At 41.9% G+C, this 24276-nt stretch overlaps 1 protein-coding gene across 5 annotated transcripts in view; it reads right to left on the bottom strand.

Annotated features, from left to right (window-relative positions):
• The window catches only part of LOC144934163 (phosphoinositide 3-kinase adapter protein 1-like), a 168655-nt gene that overhangs the window by 108708 nt on the left and 35671 nt on the right, over positions 1 to 24276 (bottom strand). For all 5 annotated transcript variants that reach the window (XM_078859678.1, XM_078859679.1, XM_078859680.1 and 2 more), the window contains exon 4: positions 10310 to 10452. In XM_078859678.1, the coding sequence (XP_078715804.1) occupies positions 10310 to 10452 (143 nt within the window). The remainder of the gene's footprint in view (positions 1 to 10309; positions 10453 to 24276) is intronic.

Here is a 24276-nt window from a genome sequence, read left to right as displayed (position 1 = left end):
TTTAGTATGGACTGACAGATATGATTGCATGAAGTACGTTACACTATTCAATTTATTTCTACCCAAATATATATTTATGAATATACGCATTTCTTTTTGTAAACAAGTAATGTCATTAAGTGAGCGAAAATGTCACCACATGGTTAATGCAGGTCGAATTCATACTTTAACGATTTAAGTGCTCAGCGATGCACTGTTAGCCTCCTGTTTCATGAAAACAATATTTGATATTTTTATATACGAGATAAAAACATAATCAAAACATCACTAACCTTAAATAGCATTACATGAAATTGACATCGTGAAGGTGGAGCGGTAGAGTCGTGGTGAGTACAATGAGCTATGAACCGGCCCACCTGAGTTAAATTCCCAGTGGGGGTTAATATCAGTGAAAGAGTTACATCTGAACTAGTCCAAAGTCCTCTTAGCTAACCCATATTGACCAGTAAGGTAAAGTATGGTCAAACCATTCTCACCACTGGCATGGCATCTGGCAGGGATTCGGTCAACGAGTGCAGATGATTTAGATACATTTTTAACAGCGTTGCCTATCTAAGATCCTTTGAATAAAACTGGAAAATACAATTAGGCAACAACATAATTAGAAAGAGAATGGGACAAGAGGCAGTCAGTATTACAATAAAGAAGAAACTACGTTGGCTTGTGCGTCTATTTAGGACCGATACCACAAACAGGTGACATTGAAAAAAGATGCAATTGAAACTGATATACGGCAGAACAAAGACAGACAGAGGAAGACCGAGGACCCGCTGGAGAGACAGAGTAGACAAGAGACTTGGCACGATGGGATCTAGAAATAATAACAGCAGAGAAGGGGGGCGAAAAATCTGAAGAATTGGCGGGAACTTGTGTAGTCGGCGCTTGCAAGAAACACACAATGCTACCACCTGAGGATGAGATATTTACAAAAATGTCACAAGTCTAACACAATGGAGGGTCACATTTAAGGGGTCATCTCATTGGCGCTGTGTAGTGGCCTAGGATTTAAATCGTTAATTGTGTAAATTAGACAGGTGTGGCACAATATAATGTCCTTAAAGTATGTTTATTATCATTATCAAAGGTTGTTATACCTAATCCTATACAAATTCCCAAGCAACACTGCAACACGGTAATGTATGGAGATGATGCATTAAAAAGTGCAACCCCCTGGTGATGCATCACAAAATCTTTGATGTTCCGCTGATGTTTCTCATCGTCAATGTTTTTGCCTCCTTTTTATTAGTTATGAAATAAATTCCATTCAAATTGATTGAATTCTTATTATTGCACAATGAAAATACTAGCCTCACTAAATGTAGAATATGTATTAAATGAAGTACATTTATTGGAGATTCAACTGATGTCACAATTAATTGTTAATGAAATCATTCATATAACTATAATAACAACAACGTATTCCAACATAAACATTGGCCATTCTATTTGTAGACGTGCAAAAGTAGGTCACTGAAAATCATTCAACTCGAATGTAGTTCGATATTTTGGTTACTTTACCGAATGTGGCAATTTCTGTAGTCAGTAATAGTTTAGCCCACTGACCTGCCGCATTGCCGTATTTAATTTCCTTGGAACGCCGAGAGTGATCCAATTATTTTTCAGTTTCAGAAAAGTAAATACATTTAGTGGCATTACTGTTTGCTAAGTTCAAGAGTAAATTAGCACACGGTGCTTTAAATAACACAGGTGTGCTGTACAAAAAAAAGTATCCTCCAATTTACAAGCTGCATTCTTAAATGTTCTACCTAATGGTATATCCACAGTCATTTACCATTCCTAACTTTCAAGATAACTTCCAATAACAATGCTGTGATGTCTATGCAATACGAGATGTATTGTATTTATTTTCAGCTGTCTTCTTTGGTTCTCTAAATTAGCTCCTACACTTCTTAGGTTTTCCTCCCCTTACACAATGCTGTATTTATTTAGATATTTTTGTGATTTATAGCGCTTTGAGTATTTTGTAGAAAGGTGTTTTATCATGTCATTTATAATTACATGTCTTCTATATGTTTTGCATTGTTTATGCAATTCCATATTAAGCATATTTCTTTACACAATTGTAATATGAAACTATCTCCGACATATAGCAGACCATTATTTTGTAGCCACAGTGGTCCTTAAGTTAGCCACTGGTCTTGCACAATACACAAGTAATCATTGTGAAAGCGCAATATCATTATTAGTGCCGTGAATTTGCTTGTACTGAATCAATGCTGCTGAAATTATTAATTCCCAGATACATTAAGGAGACAAAGTCTGCTTATGTATCTCACTGCAAAACTATTGAATCAGTCACAACATAAATTAAGGTATAAAGTTGTTGCTGAAGGGAACTTACAGGTACAATTGTCAGTTGATTAAAATAAGATGTGTTTACCCATAAATAATAAAGTTTGGGATTTTGATTCATTACCACTTTTTTAGTCATATTTACGAACATTATAGGGGGAAAATACATAGAAAACAACATTCTTTGAATGCCTATGAAATTTAAATCTTATAAATCAGTCTCCTCTGTAAGATACGAGCCATCTCTTCGACAATATCAATCAGCTGTTGACAGCAAGAGTGTCATTATAAATCGGTAGGCTATCTATAAATGGATCATACTCTGTACGTACTGGAGGCCAGTCATCCAACAAGTCCAAATCTTTCTTTCCGTTCAGTGACAGCAAATAATAAATTAATGGACTCATTTATAAATGCATAGCTGGCTTCCACTCCCCGCAGACACGTACAGATATAAACAATTCCCTTTATTATTAAAAAGAACTGCTGCTGAACGAGTTAATATTTCATAAAACAGCTTCTGAGAGCACAGAAGGGCTGAGCGAGGCAGTAGATGTAAAAGCTTATGCATTACCCGCAATCAGGAAGCAAACACTCATTACTTAATAATCCTTCATTACTGCTTACACTCGCGAATGTGGGTGCAAGAACCAGAATGGCCAATAAAGCCAAGACAGCCGGGTACATTGTCATTTTATAACAGTACCCCCCCATGCGAGATACCCAGCTACGGATTGTTCACAGAATACCAGGTAATCATACTGTGCACTGTAAAATGCAATCGCAAGGTGAAAGAGCAAAACAAGAGACAAACATATAACTTGGGATATATTTTTGACGAGACACGAAGCTATACAAATGCAGATAATGGCACACGCTAAGATGGAGAGAAATATGGAAATAAACATTTACAGATATGCGTAGATGTGAGAGAAGGTCATGGAACATTTTGCCAAACGATGCATATACAATGTTAAGTAAAGTGTAGTATGTAATGATCATTTAAAACCTTTTATCAAATCACTGCTGGATGAAGGCCACTCCATGCCATGTCAGTCCTTTGGGTTCTTTGACCATACTTCACCGTGGTGGTTGGGCGGGAATTGAACTCAGGCGACAGGGTGCAGAGCCTATTACGCTTACCAACGTACTGCCGATCCGACCTTTTAAAACTTTTTCTCGTCAAGGAGCATAAACCATCACACTAACTCCGGTCATCCTCGCAGCAGCTTGCAATCAAACAGCTTTTGGCTAGCCATCAAACAGTCACTGCATCGCGCTTACAGATGCGCTTCTGCGGCCATCTGGAACGCTCTTCCTTCTGATATTAGGAAGCCACTGGAGCTATGCACTTTTAAATCATCTAGATCAGGGGTCGGCAACCTACGGCTCCGGAGCCGCATGCGGCTCTTTACGGGCTGCTTCTTGACGATATGTACGTATGTACAGTATGTACATAGATGCATTGCGGCTCTTGAAATACTGAATTTTGTACCGAATTGGAAAGAAATGGCTCTTCTTGTTATTTTGGTTGCCGACCCCTGATCTAGATTGAAAACTAATTTCTTTATTACTGCTTTTTGTGTTTAGTCTGTTGTCATTCCGTTGTACCTCCGATTAGCATGGTTGGTTACGTACGGTGCAAAAGATGTTCAACATACATACAGCGTAAAATACAATATTTGAAATTCTAAAGTACTAAATGCTACACTACAGGAAAATAAACCAACATGTTTCTAGTTATACTGCGTTGTATAAAGGGTAGGAAGCAACAACATCACATTCACTTTAAATAGACTCTCCCATAGAGTAAGTGGCACTGTATCTTTTGAATGTAAGTGATGTGCACACAATTTCGTGACACAGAGAGAAGCGCAGTGGCGGAATTTCTATTCAGTAGTCGCCCGAATGCGAGGACACTCTAAACCGGAAGTTGTAAAAAATGTAACAGCTGAAGCCTTCGTATTGATTCCAATGACTGTTTGAGCGTGTCATGCCTCCCTCAAACCCCCACCTTTACATTCTCCTGCCTCATTCCTTGACTTTGAAGCACTGGGAGTAGAGGTTAACTTGGAGAGAACGTACATTTCCAGTGGTGTGCTTCTTAATGGAAGTACAGTTTTTTGTTTTACATTGAAATGGGAACAAAAATACTGCATGTATTGCAAAGATTTGTGTGACTACCTCATGCACTCCGTGGAATAATTTTACTTCCCGCCCTAGATGCTCACCTGCGGTTTGAAAACCACTCACCTCAGAATCAGAATGAGAACATGTATTTATCCTGGAGGAATCCGATGACCTATAAAGCTCTCTTTAAAAGTTGTCCGTAGGGACAGGTAAGGATGTTACAATAACAAACAATACAAAAACATGATAGGAGTCCAAAGTACAAGAAAGGTAAGCAATTCACCCAAACACTTACAGATACAACTAAACCATCCCCATCCTACCAGGCAAAGCCTACTTAGGTACACTATAAACTTATTTTTCAGAAGCGACCTGTCCACAAATGATAGCTCAACAAGGTGGCCCATCATTTGGGCATTTGAACCTTATAGCGGGACCCCGAATAAACGGAAGTCAAAATCGGAATTCATTTTTTTTTGGCGACTCCGTCCCACCGCGCACATAAACGCCGTGACCCACCGGCTGAGAGGTTTAGCACTTTATATTGTTGAGATTATCCTATTTTTCAGACCGCCAATATTTTTAAAAAAGAGGTGGGTTTTATCACAGGCAGCATGTCCGCCTCAATGTTAGTCCTCCCAACACTAACCTATTGTGTGCCACTGCCATAAGCACACACAATAAATACTCAAAGCAGGCTTATGTAAGCATTGCATGCTGGGGGAGTGACAGGATACAACTTAATGCCTCGTGCCACTGCCAGGAAGTATACATATTCTCGAAGTGAAGAATAGTATGACACCAATAATGATACTTCCTCAGCAGCTGTGTTCAATCCACTGCTGGATAAATGTTTCCCGAGCCATCACCATCCCTCACAGTGTTGTGATGCAACGATCCATCCAGCACCTGTTGCATCAGCTTATTGCATTGCTCCATCCATGCGGTGGATGGGATATCAGTTTTCACTGACAAAATATAATCCTTTTTAAAGTCTCTAATGTATTAACCTTTATATTATTGGTTCTTTTGGTAAAGTCACGTAGAAGGGAGAATTTTTTTTTATAATAATACAAAGAAAACAATAAAATTCTCACGACGTTTCGATTGAAACAAGCAATCATCATCAGGTGTGAAAACCACAGCAAGAAAATGTGTGTGGTTTTCACACCTGATGATGATTGCTTGTGTTGCAATCGAAATGTCGTGAGAATTTTATTGTTTTATATTTTTATGATTTTTTTTTCCCTTCTACGTGACTTTACCGAAAGAACCAAGAATATGAATCCCTGCAGTCACAAAAGCTTTAAATCGAAGTATGAAACTTTGTTTCTCAACTCCCATAAATACAAGCCTTTAACAAACTACCGTAAACCATGTAGAAACATGTTTACATAATGTATGTATGGAGAGTGGTTGCTACGGTAATAAAACGAGTACTTGAGTTACTTATCTACCAGAAAAATGCCTGTGAAGAGACGTTGGCCCTCATTGAAAAATAGGTGCGTTCATTTTACAGGACTTCTCCGTAGCTTTCAGGGCATCACCACCACCAGCCCGGGTTGTTAACCTCACTGCCTTGGTAGGTGAGATTATTTAGATTATATTGGTGCTATAAATTAACCTTATGGCGGGACACCGTGGTCTCATAAGCCCCCGGCTCTCGCATAAACTGCGTTGCGACGTCATTTTATGTCTGTTGAAGGCGAACAATACGGCAATTTATTCCTCTCGACGAGCTCTTCACGATGCGCTTATCAAAGTTTCAAAGTTCTGTTTCTTCTGCGCATTCGTCCTCGCTGCTGCGCAGTGCATGTAGAATTAAGTCGTATACTCTATGCGGAACATTGTATGGGATATGGGTAAAGCGTGCGACTTGTCATTGCAAGGATGGAAATGCAAATTCCAGCCAAGGGTGAACTCAGCGCTTTGTTCCTCCAGGGTAAACAAAATAGGGACCACTTTATGGCAAGAGTAGTTGTCCCATGGGGTAGACTGAGTCCTGCCATAGCAATGTGGAACTTCTCATACTTGCTCAGGGCTCCAGAGGGAACGAGAGTGACACTAATTTGGGCAGGAATACCCCTCTTTGATGTGAAATAATTCTAAACCTAAGTACAACTGTTTACCTATAACTGGGAATAATGAATGAATACAGATAGATGGGAAAATGCAATCTTTGTTACAAGTCCATTTTAAAATAAAACTACGACAGTACTATATTGCATATATATAAGCACACACTTTACAAATACAAAACTATAATGACGTTTCTGTGGTAAGTGTGCCAGTCAGCGTGTGGGAACTAAATTCTGAACGATACATTGTGTGCCACGATGATGGATGAGCAAATAATTTAGTTATGGGCCTGAATTTCCTGTCTGTACATAGCTAGTTTTTTTATGGGTAGGAGATTTTTTTTTACCACTGCTATTGTGTCATTATAAACTTTACGTGAGGCTTACTGGAGGTATAAGCATTTCTCATTTGAATAAAACGTAAGTTAAGCCTTTGTACAGTACTTCATTGAGCAGAATAACGTGGTTATTAAAATTGACGTCACTTCTCTTAATTCCCTTGCTGTGACTAAACGGCCAGTAGCGAGGTGTGGCTTTTGTGTTAGCAAATACAGCAGAAACTTCATACTGGTAGGAACCTCCTGGTTACACCAGCCCACAGGGGATTATTGTGTCCATCGTGCAGGGAGGGGCTGGGTGGGGAGGGTGGGCCTGGGTGGGGAGGGGAGGGTGGGGAGCGGCTGGGTGGGGGGGGGGCTGGGTGGGGAGGGTGGGGCTGGGAGGGGAGGGTGGGGAGGGGCTGGGTGGGCAGGGTTGGGGTGGGAGGGGTGGGGCTGGGTGTGGAGGGGCTGGTCACCCCGTGGTGCCCTTATAAAGCTCAACGTTTAACCTACTCACGCCGGCTTGTGCCCGCCCTCACAGTCGGGCATATTTGCGGAATACACCACGCAGCCGTTGACCCTGGCCATTGACCGAGCAACCCAACGTTCCTACCAGCTCCCTCCGCAGGAATGTGTTACAGCATCCCACCCACTGAGCTAAACCGCGTTTGGGGGTTTATGTGACGCTTACATCTGCACTCATTCCATCCACCCCCAGCAACTACTTTAGCCCAAAAAAAGTGCCGCCATTCATCATAATATTGTGGCAGCAGTTATCTTGATGCAAAGAGAGACAGCACTTGTCACACTTATCCACCGTAAAACATAAATGCAGATGGGGAGTGTTTCACGGCAGCGGGAGGCGGAAATTTCGCTGACTCATCGCCACAACCGAATGTAATTTATTTTAAGTGACCTTACCATCGTCCATCCATCTAAACGGCTGATGGGCTACAGTTGAAACAAAGGACGAACGATTATACTCATTGCAGCAAATGAGGAATAGTGGCTAAGCAAGGATCTCGTGAAATGCTAAACAGTGGGTGTGGCATTCTTGGGTCTTTCGGTAAAGTCACGTAGATAGGTTCAAATAAAATAACAAAAAAATTACACAAAAATACGACGTTTCGATCACAACACAAGCGATCGTCATCACTTGTGTTGCCGTCGAAATTTCGTAGTTTTTTGTTGTTATTTTTTTTTTTGAACCTATCTACGTGACTTTACCGAAAGACCCAATAATATGAATTCCTGCAGTCACGAAAGCTTTAAGTCAAGTAGGTGTGGGTGTTGTGCAGCTAAATAAATAAATAACGGCTGCCCCTTTCGCTTTTCTCTAAATGCACATCTGATAGTCTCTGATTAATTAATGTGCTGTGGCTAAGTGGCCGTTAAAGAAATCGGGTCACAAATGTACTGCCGGGTCCAGTCTGGAAAACTGGGTTAACTAAGAAGCGTATTGATTTAGCATGACAAAAAAAATCCTCTAATTTGGTTATTTAAATTGAATCGAGCCACACGTTGCTTCGTGCTGTGTGTGTGGAAGGTCTAAAAAGGAAAAGTGTGGATTTATTTGAACCCTATTGCTCTTTGCCTGGAGTACAACACTGTGCCCCTTGTTCAAATGTGTCTTTTGCTCGTAAATGTAGAGTGTGACACTTCTTCTTTCGTACGGCTGCTGATGTAGATGCAGAGTAACGACTACAATGCCACATTCAGGTGGTCAAGCCTAGATAACCGTGTCAAGAGCAGCGGAGTGTATCGCTGTATTGTCTCTTTCGTATTTGTGGATCGGGGGAATTGCGTTATATGTTGTATGGTCTGTTCTGGATGACCACAGTCGCATACTTTTTAATGAATACGTAATGGTCTCATCGATAAAACCAATATGTTTTTAAGGTTATACTAGTTGCTCGTTCTTCATCATAACAAACAACATGTTGGTAAAATCGATGTGTTGGTAAACCTCGGAAAAGATTGCCACAAGCATTGTTAATAATGTAAGTGAATATGGAACCCTACATTATAACTGTTGGCATAGTTTAATCAGCACGCCAACAACATCCTCAATGCTATTTAGAGCAATGTGGGATCTTAACAGCAACAATCAGCTCCGCCGACTTGACTTCCTCTCCCCCAAAAGGTAGCTGTTGAGAGTATAAGAGATTATTACTTTCGGCTTTAAAAAAAATAAAATTGCTGAGGCTCGTTATAAACACATTTTCTTTACATATTGTTGATTTTGTTTCACCATATTCTTACGGGAGAGCTGCCATGCTGATTCCTGTAATAATTTTACGGTGCGCAATGTTTTGTTCGTATTCAACACAAATACACTTGCACAGAATGCATTCGGGGAAGACAAGGCTGGAAAACTCTGCAGCAAAGCTGCAAGACAAATTGACCTACGCTCGGCGGTGTACATGCAATACCCACCCATTCACATCTCACGGTACAAATTGGCAATGTTGAGAAATATCTGACCAAATAAATAACTTCATTGAAAAAAACACGACAGTATTTAAATACTGTACTATACTTAACCTAATAGCCAAATCACCCAAAATGTGCCTGATATCGTCATATATCGCAAGGTAAGCAGGTTTGAGGCTGGGAATGTGCTTAGATGGGTGGCCACAATGCACAACTGGTGTTTTAAACTGTGGGTTATATAATGGGGAGCAGGGGGCAGTGTAAAAATAAATCCATGATTGGACTGTACTTCTATACTGCCGCCCCTTCCCCATGGGTCAAGGAGTGTTCTCGTTAAATGTCGAAATGCTCATGAGAAGGAGGAGGTCACGTAATTTTATCCGCATCAGTGTCCGTAAAATAACAGGAATTCGTTCCGCAATACCGGATGGGGAAAAAAACATGCAGATCGTCACGGATAATAGGAAGAATAGAGGTATAAATGATAGGCGTTTTCACGGACCCTTTAGGTGCTGTAGATAATAGCAGTTGGGGATGGTAACATGGCCACAGAATAAGAGTTCTCCTGTAATCTTAAATGCACATCTGTGCCTCAAAACCATCCCATTAAGATGATGTTAATGTCTTAGGTGAAACTGTAGTGGTCCGATGGCAATTTCTTCATGAACATTTTATTTGGCTATTTATTGTGCTAAATATACAATACAGATTTTCTTTAAAATAGGCATATCTATACATTATGTAGATTTTGGCATTACGAAGCCACTGTGTTTGAAAGAAGCCAAGAATAAAATTGAAACGCTTGGCCTACACGGACTAAATTACTCGCCATCAATCTACCAAACACTCAATTATTATTTGCAGATAGTTCCCGTGGAGTCAACACCTTTTTTAGTCAAGCATTTACCCACCACGTGACGGACTGCCGACGTCTATATATAAATGGCTGATCCAGGCAACGATAGGTATTGTGGATACACACATGCATGTTTGTCGACAGTGCGGAGGGGAGCAGGGGGTTGATGCAACACTCACCCCACACATGATGCGGGAGGGAAGCACGAGAGTGGCATTGCCTCGGGGCGAGGCGCTTGACTCCCCCGCGTCCCCCGCTGCCGTGTCCGTGTCGGTGTCCGTCTTCGAGTCCATCCCCGAGTCCAGCTCATCGGCAGTGCCACCTGAGGATTTACGGTCATCCCCCCCCCCACATTTTTGTAAGACATCCCACACACCAAAGCCAATCGTCGTGAATCGTCGCAAAAGGTAATTTGCTCGCTCACGCTGCTGCTGGCAAAAAGCCCACCGCTACAGCAAGATTTGAGAGCACGTCTAGAGGGTATTTTGGCTTAATACTTCCAAGCCAATGCAGACTTGAAATAATCTAATGATCTGCAATTGCTCGCTCATGCCTTTGCTGGCGGAAGGCCTTTCACTAGAGGCCCTCCACTCTAGAGAGTGTCTGGCCTGCTCTTCCACACTAGTCAGACATCTTGGAAAGAGGTGGGAGTACCCACGCTTTGCCCCACCACAGGCAACCTGCCGGTCCACTTACCGTAGTGTGCCCATTGACACTGCTGGGTGGACAGAGGTGGGGTTTTTGTTTTGCCTGCCGCACCGGGAGATTGACCGGCGAGCAATGGATTGCAAGTTCAGTGTGCAAGGGGTTACACCATGGTAGCAGCATCCCCAATAATAATGATCAATTCTCAGTTTAGTGATGGGTGCTGGATTTGCCAGGCTGATGCCAGTCTCCATCTTTGCGTAACTATAATAATAATCATGTTATGCATAACAGGAACAAACACGCAAAGTAAACAATCTAGGTCTTTGCTATCCTGCAATGTTGTTTTCAAAACGATGCATCATAGAACCTGCCCCATATCTTGATGTAATCCAGGTTGCTCCTGAAAAAGAAGCAATGTTTCACGTGTCTCCTGGACATCTGTGAAACTACTGTACATCTGTGAAACTACAGTGAAAAGAGCTTTTTAGCTCATCGGGTTCCTCCAGTATAAATAAAGATTCTGATTCTGTCTCAATGGGTGTATTTCATCTGCTGGTTAAATGAAGGATATTTTCTTATCATGCATTCTGCTCTGTAGTACAGCATTCTGTGTAATTAAATTAATAAATTGGCTTCTGCCTTGTATTATCATGTAGCCATACACGTTATTCTCCACTACACTGCATATTGAGTTTTGATACAATGGAGTTTGTTTTGTTTTCTAGGGCCGCTTTATTTAAAGGAAGTGCTCTCACTAATAACATTTGGTAAAATAGCATTAATTTGTTTAGCGAGGTTAAAATCTGTCGGTTTAATGAGGGAGATTCCCCCATCAGTTTCCCTCCCGGTAACAAACATGTGTTTGGAAGCCAGTGAGTGAGGAATAATCCAAAAACCCAGTCGACATTAGACCCTGACTCTCAGTGGCGTTAAGCCCAATTGGGTATAGTTCTCACGTAATGAAAATCGGTATTAAGATCTGGCAGTGCCAGTCCTGACGAGCTTTAGAATTAGGTAATATCATAACTTTGCCCCGTGGGAGCTTAGGGTACCCTAAAAAAGAAGATACCTTAGACTTGAGCTGCCTACAAAAGCAGTCTGTTATCTGAACTGGGATCGTCGGAGAAATCAACAGTAGTTACGGCAAAATATTCATCATTATGACATTAATGTGACTAATTCATGTAAGTGGAAATGAGTTCCAGGCAGGAGTCCTCTTGATTTCCATTAAGACTGATAAATATTGTTATAAATCTGTAAAGGTTTTTTAGTAATTCGAAACCAATTTATTTTACACCACATTCACCACAATAAGGGTCGTAAGTTGGGGTTAAGCTGAGGAGATAAAGGGGTCAGAGGTCTTTTATTCTGACTTATTCACACTATGTTTAATTATTTTACCAGGTAAGACTCACTGAGCTATATATAATGTTTTCAGAAGCTACCTGGCCACAAATGATAGCTGAAAGAAGTAGCTTATCACGTGTAAATTAACAGCAGCCAAATACTCTAAACGCATGTTTATAGATGTGGAAGGAAAAACCAGAGAGAAATCCACATGACCACAGGGAGATCATGCAAACTACAAATATATAGGTCTCAGGGTTGGGATTGAACCCACGACCTCCTGCATACCAGGTGAGGGCGTTAACATCTAGGCATCTCTGGCTCTGTAACTGCCATGAGGAGATCATCGATGTAGAGACATTAAGGCTAATTCCATGAATGTCTTCATTAGAGTGGAAGGTGATGGTCGGTGGCTCGCCTTACATCACATTTCTCAAATTTGCTTTATGTCAGAGTTCTTCGAATGGTACATGTTTTTGTTAATATTTCTGGAACTGAAGATTTCTTTTTGGATGATTTCGCAAATATTTGTCGAGTCTGGTTCCTCAAGAAGGTCATTTAGTCTACAATTTTGGATCCAACATGGAAGACCTCTGCCAGTCAGAGCGGTTATGTCATCCTCTAAATCTCCGGGTGGCCACCAAGGAGCCTTAAGTCAGCAATTGATCCAATCAAAGTTTCAATTTCCTGACCTCTCTTAGCATTACTTCACCGGATGTGTTTTGCATCACTCATGTATTCCCTGGAGTCCAGTTGCCATCGTGTCCATTGCCCATTCTCTTTTTTTGACTGTACCCCAATTGATTTAAACCTCCCCCTCAGGGGGGAGGGGGGCTTGAGAGTATCCCAAACAATATTCTGCAGAACTGGGGAATTTGAAGTCCGGGAGATCTCACAAAAATGTTTTAGGTTTCTTCCATAATGAGATCAAGTACCTCTGGCTTCTGCGGTGAACAGCAATCCAATTGGCACAATTGAAGCGGAAGAAATTCCGAATTCGGGAAGATATTTAATGCAATCTGTGCATGATATTTGTATTATTATTGATATTTGTATTAGTTTGAATAGGATTCTCAATCAGATTTAAGGGATCTGAAAATACCTATTCTGGAAACTGTTCTGTGGGCTCTGGAGAAGTGTGTGTGAAATCCATACTCGTTGGGATAAAGTGTTCTCAAGGGATATGTAATTGAATTTGCCGGGGAATTGTGTTAATTGATCTCTGAGCAAACATTCCATTGCTCTTTTTTGGCTTGGAATCTTGATTAAAATAATGGGGAAATGAACAAATTCCAGTACCCTCCAATGATTAAGTTGTCTCGCGAGTGTTGATGGAGGAGGCGAGTGATTTCTTTTAGAATGGCAATGCCAACAGGAGAGGGGGCGGGTTGCAAATATTTACCAGAGAAAATTTGGAGCCATGCACGGGGCCTTCTATCAATATAAACCATCACTGACGATCTATGCATAAAGAGTCCATTTGAAATCAACTCGTCCATAGATGTGAGACTCCAAAATCATGGCTAGCTAGAGATGGATATATGGGAGATAGGGAGAGGGACAATGATAAGGCACTGATCTGAATATGGAAGCAGGTAATCTATAATGACGTGGGATGAAGGTGATGATTAGTCTGCAGACAGTGGCGGAGGGAGCACTGGAGAGAATATTCGGCCTGGATTGAGCAGAGCAGATGATCATTGTGGTAAGGGGATACAGCAATGACGGAGGGACGAGAGTTTTGAGGATATAACTAAAATGTCCAAGTTGTTTGTAGGATGAAGATCACACGTGTCTTTGTGGTGGCCATTGGAGCTAGTTTATGGTTTCATCAGGCATTCTGCAGTAATGTCGACTGTTCTAAAATTCTAAAATCTCAGCCACTGTGGAAATGGATCAGACTGTTAATCGTTTATAAAACGATCAGCATAACCTTACATCATCTGCTTTCTTTAAACCTCTTAACTGCAGCTTTCATAAAATGTGTTTGCATAATTGAAAACTATATATATTATATATTGTACCCAATGAAGCTTATATTTACATTATTGATTCCATCTAAGTCCACTGTACGCAGTTCACCCCACCGTACTAGGCAATTGGAAAATGGCCCTGTTCATGACTGCCTGGTGTTTCAATAGGGCCAACATCATCTTCTAAAGTAAGGTACACGCAAGGAAAATAGCAGACTGATAGTAGCATTTATCACTGGAAACAAAAACTTACTTTAGCGAAAATACCACCCCCACCCACTGAATTCACCCTAGAATACAAGAGGACATGCTGAAATATGTGCAAACAATGCGCTCATGAAATACGTGCACACACTGATGCGCGTGTTGCATATGTGCTCGCACACAGACACCCACACCACGATGGCATACGACCCATTGTGGCTCGTTGTTTTTTCATCACACTCTCTCCCCGTTAAAATTCTGGCGGCTGGGCCAAAGACTCACAGGGTCATTACTCAACATCCTCCTCTACTCCCACACACAACCCCACACGCCAAAGTCAAATTACGTCAACAAATGGCATTAAAGTGTGCGTGTGTGCGTTCTTCGCGTCTTTGTTTTACAACAATGCAACCTGATATCCACTTAATTGGTGTAATTGGCCAAAACACATTGCGATGCATGTCTTGGGTGCATTAATATATATTCTAGAAATAAATAACACATTGGAAAACGGCACCTCGAAATGTGTCATTGTGAATCTTATTTGTTTTGTTTTCCTGCAAAGTGCATTTCTCCACTGCATTGCAATGTTACATAATAATGAAATATAGAGGTGCAGACCTGCAATTGCTTGCTCACACCACTGCGGACGGAGAGGTGTTCACGCAAGCGGGCTCAAGAGAAGCCCTCGAGCAGGGATTTTAGCCCTCTCCTCCACACTGGCCAGATAGAAGTAGCCACGCTTCATCCCACCACACAAATATAACGTGGCATGTCAATTTATATTGCTAAGTGGACAGAGGTGGGAGGATTTTCGAAAAACAACTTTCACCATTGTTTCAACTGCAGTACTGAGAGAACAATCTGCGAACCTCTGGATTGTAAGTCCAGTCTGCTAATTATTACACCGGGGCAGCGTCCCTGAAATGAAGTATGCAACAATAAGTCAAGGCTTGTTTGTAAAATATAACTACAAATATGCACATTCTATAATAATTTATAGAATCTGAAAATTAAATGTATGTAATGCGGTACCCATTGACCTGTGCTATTTGATGGTGTAAATTATCCTAAACTGTTTAAAGGTGTGGTAAGTAAACTTAGACCTTCAACACGTAGGCTTTCGCGACCAATATCATCCATAATACAAGTTTTTTGGGTTAGATCGCGTACATATATAAATGTCTCATTAAACCCGCCACCACCCGACACAGCCAACTCGTAAGGGTTGTTACGTAAATGGAACATGCCAATTCATCACTAGTACAGCACACCGGTGTGTTGGAGAGCCAAGCCACAACATTTACAATCTGAGTACGACGTTTCTGCAGTAATTACAACTAGCTTCATCAGGCAACAGCCAGATTTGGAGAGAAGTCCACCTGTTTCGTTTCATGGTGGGGGGGGGGGGATTAATTAATCAACGTACATTATGCATGTGCATTATGCAAGCCCTTTGATCTTGTCCTTCCTGTCTATTGTGTGTACTAAAATAGCCGTACCAATAGTAATTCCTATTGAAGTATGGTGACCTGTATAGGCATGCATTTAAACAATGTATTATTTGATGATTCGCTTCCAAGCAGCACTAAGTCGGTAGCTATCCGAACGGTTAAAATTATTTTTATTACTTTCAATTTCGATAGATTCTCTAATTACAGTTGGCCAGTAGGAACTTGTTTTGCACAGAACTTTAACATTATCAAAATCAATTGAGTGTCCTTGTTGGCATGCATGTTCTGCTACTGCTGACAGTTGTATTTGGGAGTATTTAATATTTCGTTGGTGTTATTTTAGTCTCGTGCTGACCATTCGTCCTATTTGCCCAACAAAGCATTTGCCACACGTGCAGTTAATCCTGTACGCACATTCTGTTGATAGCTTCGGTAATACATCTTTTGTACCATATATTAATTTCTGTATTTTATGTACCGTGCCAAATCTGACTCGGATGTTTTGTTTTTCCAAGCATCTGGATAGTTTATCAGTTACTCCCGCAATGTACGGTATTCTGATCGTTTTAATTACTTGGGCAGTTTCAATGCTCGTGTTATTTGATTTGGTTTTGGCATTCAATGCCCTGTTGATTTGTAAATCATTGCCACCGTTCAATATCAACGCTTCTTTAACATGTTTAATTTAACTTCTCAGACGATCACCATCTGACACTTTCTTAGCCCGATAAATGAGCGTTTTGATGAGAGCGAATTTCTGTGCGGGGTGATGGTGTGACTGCATTCAGATAGGCATCAGTGTCCGTTTTCTTTAGGTAAACGCTGTGCGTCATTTTACCATCAAATAATACATTGTTTAAATGCACGCCTATACAGGCCACCATAGTTTAATAGGAATTACCGTTGGTACGGCTATTTCAGTACACACAATGGACAGGAAGTAAGTACAAGATCAATGAGCTCGCATAATCCACATGCATAATGTACGTTGCTTCATTAATCACCCCCCCCCCCCAACTTTGAGCAAGAAGCGCGCACAAGTGTTGTCATCACATCTACGTCTCTATATAAGGAACGAAACAGGTGGACTTCTCCACAAATCTGGCTGTCGCCTGATGAAGCTAGTTGTAATTACTGGAGAAACGGCATACTACAACTGTAAATGTTGTGGCTTGGCTCTCCAACACACCGGTGTGCTGTACTAGTGACGAATTGGCATGTTCTGTTTACGTGAACCTTACTAATTGGCTGTATCGGGTGGTGGCGGGTTTAACGACACATTTATATATTTATGCGATCTAACCCAAAAAAACCTGTATTATAAACTTAGACCTGTGTCAAATTCCATTACCATTTGTTATATGTGAGTCGAGTTGTATATTTAAGTAAATGCAGAAGTAACTCAAACATAGTTCTGCCTGCGCCTTCGATAAAATCAGCCCAGCTGGGGCATTGGGAAGTAGGGTGTGGTGGGTAAGGCTGCCACCTTTTCCACTAAACCCGCATATTTTTCAGTCGGCCTAGGTCAGGGGTCATAAAACTTGCGGCTCCAGAGCTGCATGCAGCTATTTTAGGGACTGCAGTGCGGCTCTTGAAATTCGGGAAAATTTTATTTTCTTATTATTTTGGTTGCTGACCCCTGACCACGGAGGTCCAGTTCACCATGGAAGTCCGGTTCACAATGGAAGTCCAGATTACCATGGGCAGGGGTCAGCAACACGTGGCTCCGGAGCCGTGTGCGCCTCTTTAAGGACTGTTTTGTGACATTATTTACGAAGGACCGTCTCGTATTCACCGCATCTTGAAATATATATATATTTTTACCGAATTCGAAAGTAAATGGCTCTTCTTCTTGTTTTGTTGCCAACCCCTGGCCTAAGTCTATCACAACTATGCAGTAAACTGTAATCGAGTTCAACACAATACCACCACCAGATCTCGGTATAAATCAATTCCTGCCACCCAAGCACAGATGCCAACACCTGGACGGGACAACCCGAAGCGTAGAGTTATGATGCACTGACCCCCTGATAATACTTGCACCCCCCCTAAATAAATATGTTATCCCAGTTGAGAACCCCTGACTTGGATGTTGGCTCACTGGGTTGTAAAGTCAGCAATGAGTTTGGGTATTTGTAGATGTGTGTTTGTCAATCCACATTGTTCAAGTGTCAGTCTACACACACACACCCATCCCATATTGACCCTTAATTCACATGGTGTGAGAACATGTAGAGTACTGCACTGTAAATTAAAGTCCAGTTGAATGAGATAATTACCCATCTTGAACACCAAACTTGAAAGATTACTTTTAGGATAGACAGTGGGCCTCCTTCCTTTTTATGCCCCTCAAACATTAAAAATGTAAGTATTTTATATACATCCTCTCAACTACATGGCCTTCTGGCAGTGCATATCTCACGTTCAAAGATTTTTTTTTCCAAGTTCAAATGTATTTTGTTAAACCAGGTGACAGCTCAAGAGCGCAGGATAGTCTCAATTGCAAGAGTGACATATCACCGAAATAACAAAACCAATTAATTAAATGACACCTCTCGACGGCCTTAAACATTCAATGTCTCACCTGGCAGAGTCATGCTTGCTTGAACAAATGGTGAGGAACTGCCAGATATTTATATAGGCTCAAATGCCATGTGGCTAATGAAATGTGTATAAATATACGTAATTTTTAAATGTGGATGGACAGATGTGGGGCCGGAGACTTATTGTCTGCTTATTTATGTTGTCACTTATGTTCCCCATCATGACGCTAAATGATTGTTTTGTGTTACTGTTAGGGTGACCAGGAAAATATTTGAAAAGTGGATTTCCCAGATACCGTACAGTTCTGTGCAATAATGCTTTTATGCAATCGCTGATTCAGTTTACACGTGCCATTAGCCACCCGACACCATCTCACCCATAACAAGGAAACCACTTTGAATCACCCATCCGTGCGACCCACACACCCTACGCACTCATATTACAACCTCACCGCACACAACACTTAAACACGCCACCACAAGTAACGCATTAAAAAATGTGAACGTTGTTATCATTCACTTGGTACACAGTTTGGCCCAGACAAAATATTTCCAAACCGTGTATAGTAGTATTGCAGTGAACTTTGGCAAGTGCCAAGGAAAGGGAAATTGAGTAATTTAGGACAGTGATAGCAGGAAATTCTCCAAATTTGACCACACTGGCATCGCAAAATCGATTAATCGTGCTCACGATGTCACAGGATATTTTACTTGGCTCACACATTGCACGCCACTGCAATTGTACGGTGTTTATGTAGCACATTATCAGTGGGCTGTTGGGCGGATGAGAGCAGACAATGTCAGATCCAAGGGGAAATGCGACACACATTTCGGTGGCTACCTAGTCAGCTTTCAGGACTTTAATACAGTACATTCAGTGGCAGCAACTTCAAGTTAAGCACAACTGAAGATGCTGGAAAGCACTTCAATACGTTTTACGAAAAAAAAAAGTGCATTCACACAAAGCCATGAACATATATGGTTTATAGGTCACAGATATTAAATGGACACATCCAAAAAGCATTCTGAGAGGCAAACAACTTGTGTATTACCATACAAAAGCAAGAAAAAGGGTAAGCACTATACTTTATGTACAGCCAAAATCGTGCCTTCATGCAGCTTGGGAAGAGCCAGGCTGTATGGGTCTACTAATGTAGTAGTAGTATTAATAATAACTAGCACTGCGTGGAATACAAGGCTGCGGTTGAGGCATCACGTCAGCACGCACGAACCCGGCTCAACGCTGTGGCATGCAGGTGACGTCACCACCGAGCACGTGCCCACCCACGTACCAGCCAGCCAGCCAGCAAAACTTTTTAAAATAACCAAGTACAATGACAATTTCTATAGCGCCATAACATGGCAAGTCATTACAAGTGCGTTGAAATAAATATGCCTGTGCCCGCCAGTCACAACACTCGTGCACACTCATCCATTTTCATTCTATACACCTCCGTACATAAAACCTTGGCTGAGAATCACACATTACTGGGAACACAATACACGGTGTGACCCAGCGAATGTAATGCAATATCACGCACACGTCAACAACGTGGCTCGTGTGGATCAAGTGCTGCAGAGGCTGCAACGAAAGGTGCATTGTGATCAAGCGGCAGATGCAATAAGTTCCCATAACAGTAAGTAATAAATACAAATATCTGGCTAGCAGGAAGTAATTACGAACATCAATACAGAAATCCTCGATAAGTATGATGTCATCGACATGCACAGTTTCCGAGGCCAGTCAAATGAACGTTGTATATGAGCAAATAAAGGCACGAAAGGACAAATGTTGGTTGTAAATATGCCTGAACGGTATCGTGCACTTTCGTCACAGCTGAAAAGCCATCCCTGCTGTAACTTCGATCGCATGATACATTTGTCCACTGCGAATTGGGTCCATGCCTTATAACACCTAGGCAGGTCTCTTTAAATGCACGGTAAAAGCTTAAGGACCGCAAGAGAGCAGAGGTTATTTAAAAACTACCGCTTTTTGCAACAACGACTTTGGGCAAAAAATTAATAAGCAACGATAATTAAATTTAAAAACCCGAGGCAAGAGAGTCTACCAATATATCGGCACAGTGCACTACCTCAAACTGTACATGCAGGTCAGTGCTGGAAAAATAAGGTAAAAATGAAGAGCCTAAAAGGATTTCAAGTTATCAAAACATTTCGTGTTCAGCGGGTAAGTACAGTACCGTATGTGCACTAGTATTGATTTTTGGGACTTTTTTTGCACAGATCCGAAGACGTGAATGGAGTGACAACACCGCTTGCCAGCGAGCATGCCCTCATCGGCCCCGCACATGTCCGCTTGGCAGCTAGCGGGCAGCTAGCGGGCAGCTGTGGGAACACCGCCGCTCCATCCCCAGTTGAGGTTGCAGACGCCACTGGATGAGGATCGCAGGTGCGACACAGGCAAGGTGATGCAATGGACACTGATGTATCACGATGCTGCTATAGGGGGTAGTGGTGAAGGTCTTTTAGAATAAAATATTGCACGTATCGAGAAAAATGTCACACTAACTTCCAGTTATTTTGTTACAGCACGGTACTGTATTTTGAAGGCCCTTATTTACTTATTATTCCTGTAATCTACGAAGACTTGGGCAGGAGCCCTGCTGAAGATTCATAAATGTGCACTCGAGGAGTTTTCTTCATAATATCCGCAAAAAAACAATCCTCTTATCCACAAATGGAATGAATTTGCCATGCCACAGTAATCATGGACAGGGGGTTACTTTATTGCAATGTACGGCATCGTGCGTTGTATCTTGCATCTCCGGCAGCATCAGTGCTAACTGGAGATGACAGCGGATCTGACACCCTCGAGGGTGTCAAACATAGCCAAAGGGGCCGTCCATAAATGACATCACACACCTAGGGGGGGGGGGTCAGTCATTTGTGACGATGTGTGACGAGGGGTTTGAGAAATTTGATGTCACATCAAAATGCGCAACTTTAAATAAATATAGACAACACGTTCTACTTAAATAAATAGACTTTTTAATAAATGTTTTCTCCTACAACATCAGAGTGCAGCGGCACATTAAATACGCACTACAATGACAATAGTTTAAAGCGATTTGAAGCATGTTTTTTTTTGGGGGGGGGGGGCAGAGCTTTGTGACGTCATATATGAGGGGGGGTCTGACTTTTGTGACGCCGTGTGACGAGGGGGGGGGTCAAAAATCGTCAAAAATCGTGTGACGCCATTTATTGACGGCCCCAAACAGCATTAATTTCATCATCATTCATCATCATCAATGTCTTCATCATCATCCATTTTCTTCCATCACTGCCTTCATCACAATCATCATTGTCCCACAGCTGTTTGCGCAATCATCCTTGAATATATCCTCCCACCATGTGGGTACAGTACAGTTTACGACAGTGTTTATCTCCCACATAGTCACTGACCTATGGATGCCACTCCAATACTTATCTCACCCAATAAGCCATCTTAGCGGCAGTGACAGGCGGCAGTGACAGAGGATCATCGCTCCATCTTCGTCTTCTTCACCGTCATCTATCATTGATGGCCTGCCAATGGCGGCTGGGGACGGGTTATATTCGTGAATCGTCATTGTCATCTCGCACCTCCGGATTATCACGGTTGGCTACGTACGATGCGAAAGAAGTTCAACATACGTACATGTATCTCTCTGATTCATGGAAATATCACAGATACCTAGGTGAATTCAGCAACTGTTCATGGCCCTTCCGTACTCTTCATATTTTCCACAAAAAGGTGGATATTAGGAAGGCCGATCACAAAATAATGGGAAACATAGGATATCTGGCCAAATTCCACAAATAGTATGAGTCATAGAGATATTAAATTCATGGCTCATAAATGTCACTGTATAATGCTCTAATTACATTCACTTGGCATTTAATAATACATTAATTTGCAATGCCTAATATCTAGTTTAACATCTGATTGCCTATTCCACACTCATTTCTAGCATTTGAATCGCTGGCTCCACTATCCATTTCTTTGAATCACATCACGTTTCTCGGCGTCACTCTCGACTCCACCTTATCCTTCCGGCAGCAACACCAACCACATCATCAGATCTTGCAACGACCACCTCAGAGGGCTCTGTCATTTACGTTAGCCCATCACCACCGAGATCGCCAACACGCTGGCCTGCAGCATAGCGAGTCCTGCCTCGACTTCGGCAACTCCGTCCATGTTCGATTTTAATCGAATAATCTCAAGAAACTATCTCGCCCGCATCATCCTCGGTGCCTGTCATCCTCAGCTAGATTTCTCCACCTCACTCTACTCATCCACCACTGGCTTCCACATCTCCAGTAGGGTCTGCTGTAAGATCGCACCTCTACGTTTGGTCGTCCACCGAATCTTTCTTCACCCTGCACGACAGCTCATGGTAGAACTCTCTGCAGCGCAACTCACAATCTCCTCCTCTATGCGAAAAACCTGACCATCACTGTGAGGCGTCATTTCTCGTCGGCAGCCCCTGGCATCTGGAATGCCATCGCCCCTCTGCATATTCACAGCATTCAAACTACACTTACTTTTCAAGAGACACTTAAGGGCCCACTTCTTTCGCCGAACTTTTGAGTAACACTGAGCTTGGCTCAGTACCGTAGAGCCTTGACTTCATTCAACACATTCCTGCGGAGGGAGCCGGTAGGAACTTTTGAGTAACACTGAGCTTGGCTCAGTACCTTAGAGCCTTGACTTCATTCAACACATTCCTGCGGAGGGAGCTGGTAGGAACGTTGGGTTGCTCGGTCAATGGCCAGGGTCAACGGCGGCGTGGTGTATTCCGCAAATATGCCCGACTGTGAGGGCGGGCACAAGCCAGCGTGAGGAGGTTAAACGTTGAGTTTTATAAGGGCACCACGGGGTGACCAGCCCCTCCCCACCCAGCCCCACCACTCCCACCCCCCACCCAGCCCCTCCCCACCCTCCCCTCCCCACCCAGCCCCTCCCCACCCTCCCCTCTCCACCCAGCCCCACCCCTCCCATTTTTGGATGCACGACGGACGGACACAATAATCCCCTGTAGGCTGGTGTAACCAGGAGGTTCCTACCAGTATAATACAGTAATTATTATTGAGCAAGCCGGGCCAGGTGACACAGTGATTCTGACTTCCAGGATTGTTCCTCTGACTTTCTGGGTCTGGTCCTGATGATGTTTGCAATAGTTTCAACTGAAACATATATAATTGTTACACTCAAATGTGAGAATTTCAACTTACGGGTGAGCTAAAACGATAATAATTGTTGCATTGTTAAACGCTTGTACACCACGTGACAATTACTTTGTTTGGCTTTGTTGGGTGGTGGAGGGGTATTAATGACACATATTTGGTCAGATCATTAGGTGGCCTAACCAAAAAAATTATTATGAATCATTGATGGTGGGTTTACTTTTTAACTTTAAATAAATAATGGGTAATCAGTTCACGTAATTTAATGTCAGTGTAAAACTTTAATTACTGGTGTAAAAAACAAGATAGTATTTGTACGGAAATTCATTGAATGCACTATATTGTTTAGTGCAGCTTCAGCAGCAACATTTCCAATGATGCATTGTATACAGTATTTTTTTTGGTAAATCTTTACTTTTTTATTCATATCAGTTGCCAAGAATGAAATATATTAACGTGTTATTGTGAAGTACGTTATTCATATAAGGCATAAGAACATAAACCAAACTAAGCCATTTTAGAAAACAGTTATGAAATAAAATATATTTTTGACGCTAAAGCTGCTATTGAATTTTTCTTTTGCTTTTTAATATTTTTGCTCTTGAACACGGCACGAGCGACGGTGTAAACGATGCCGGAGAGAAGCAACTGACCAAGGGCAGTCTCGGTGGCTGCGCATTACGGGCGTGCAAAAGTGCACACTGCACGAAAACAGATTTAAATCGGTATTTAAAAATTGTGCACACTTAAGCAAATGCTTCACATTGTCAGCCAGAGTAACAGCAAG

Source organism: Lampetra fluviatilis, chromosome 9, assembly GCF_964198595.1.
Source record: "Lampetra fluviatilis chromosome 9, kcLamFluv1.1, whole genome shotgun sequence".
In the NCBI taxonomy this organism is placed as follows: domain Eukaryota; kingdom Metazoa; phylum Chordata; class Hyperoartia; order Petromyzontiformes; family Petromyzontidae; genus Lampetra; species Lampetra fluviatilis.
This window is presented reverse-complemented; position numbering and strand designations above follow the sequence as displayed.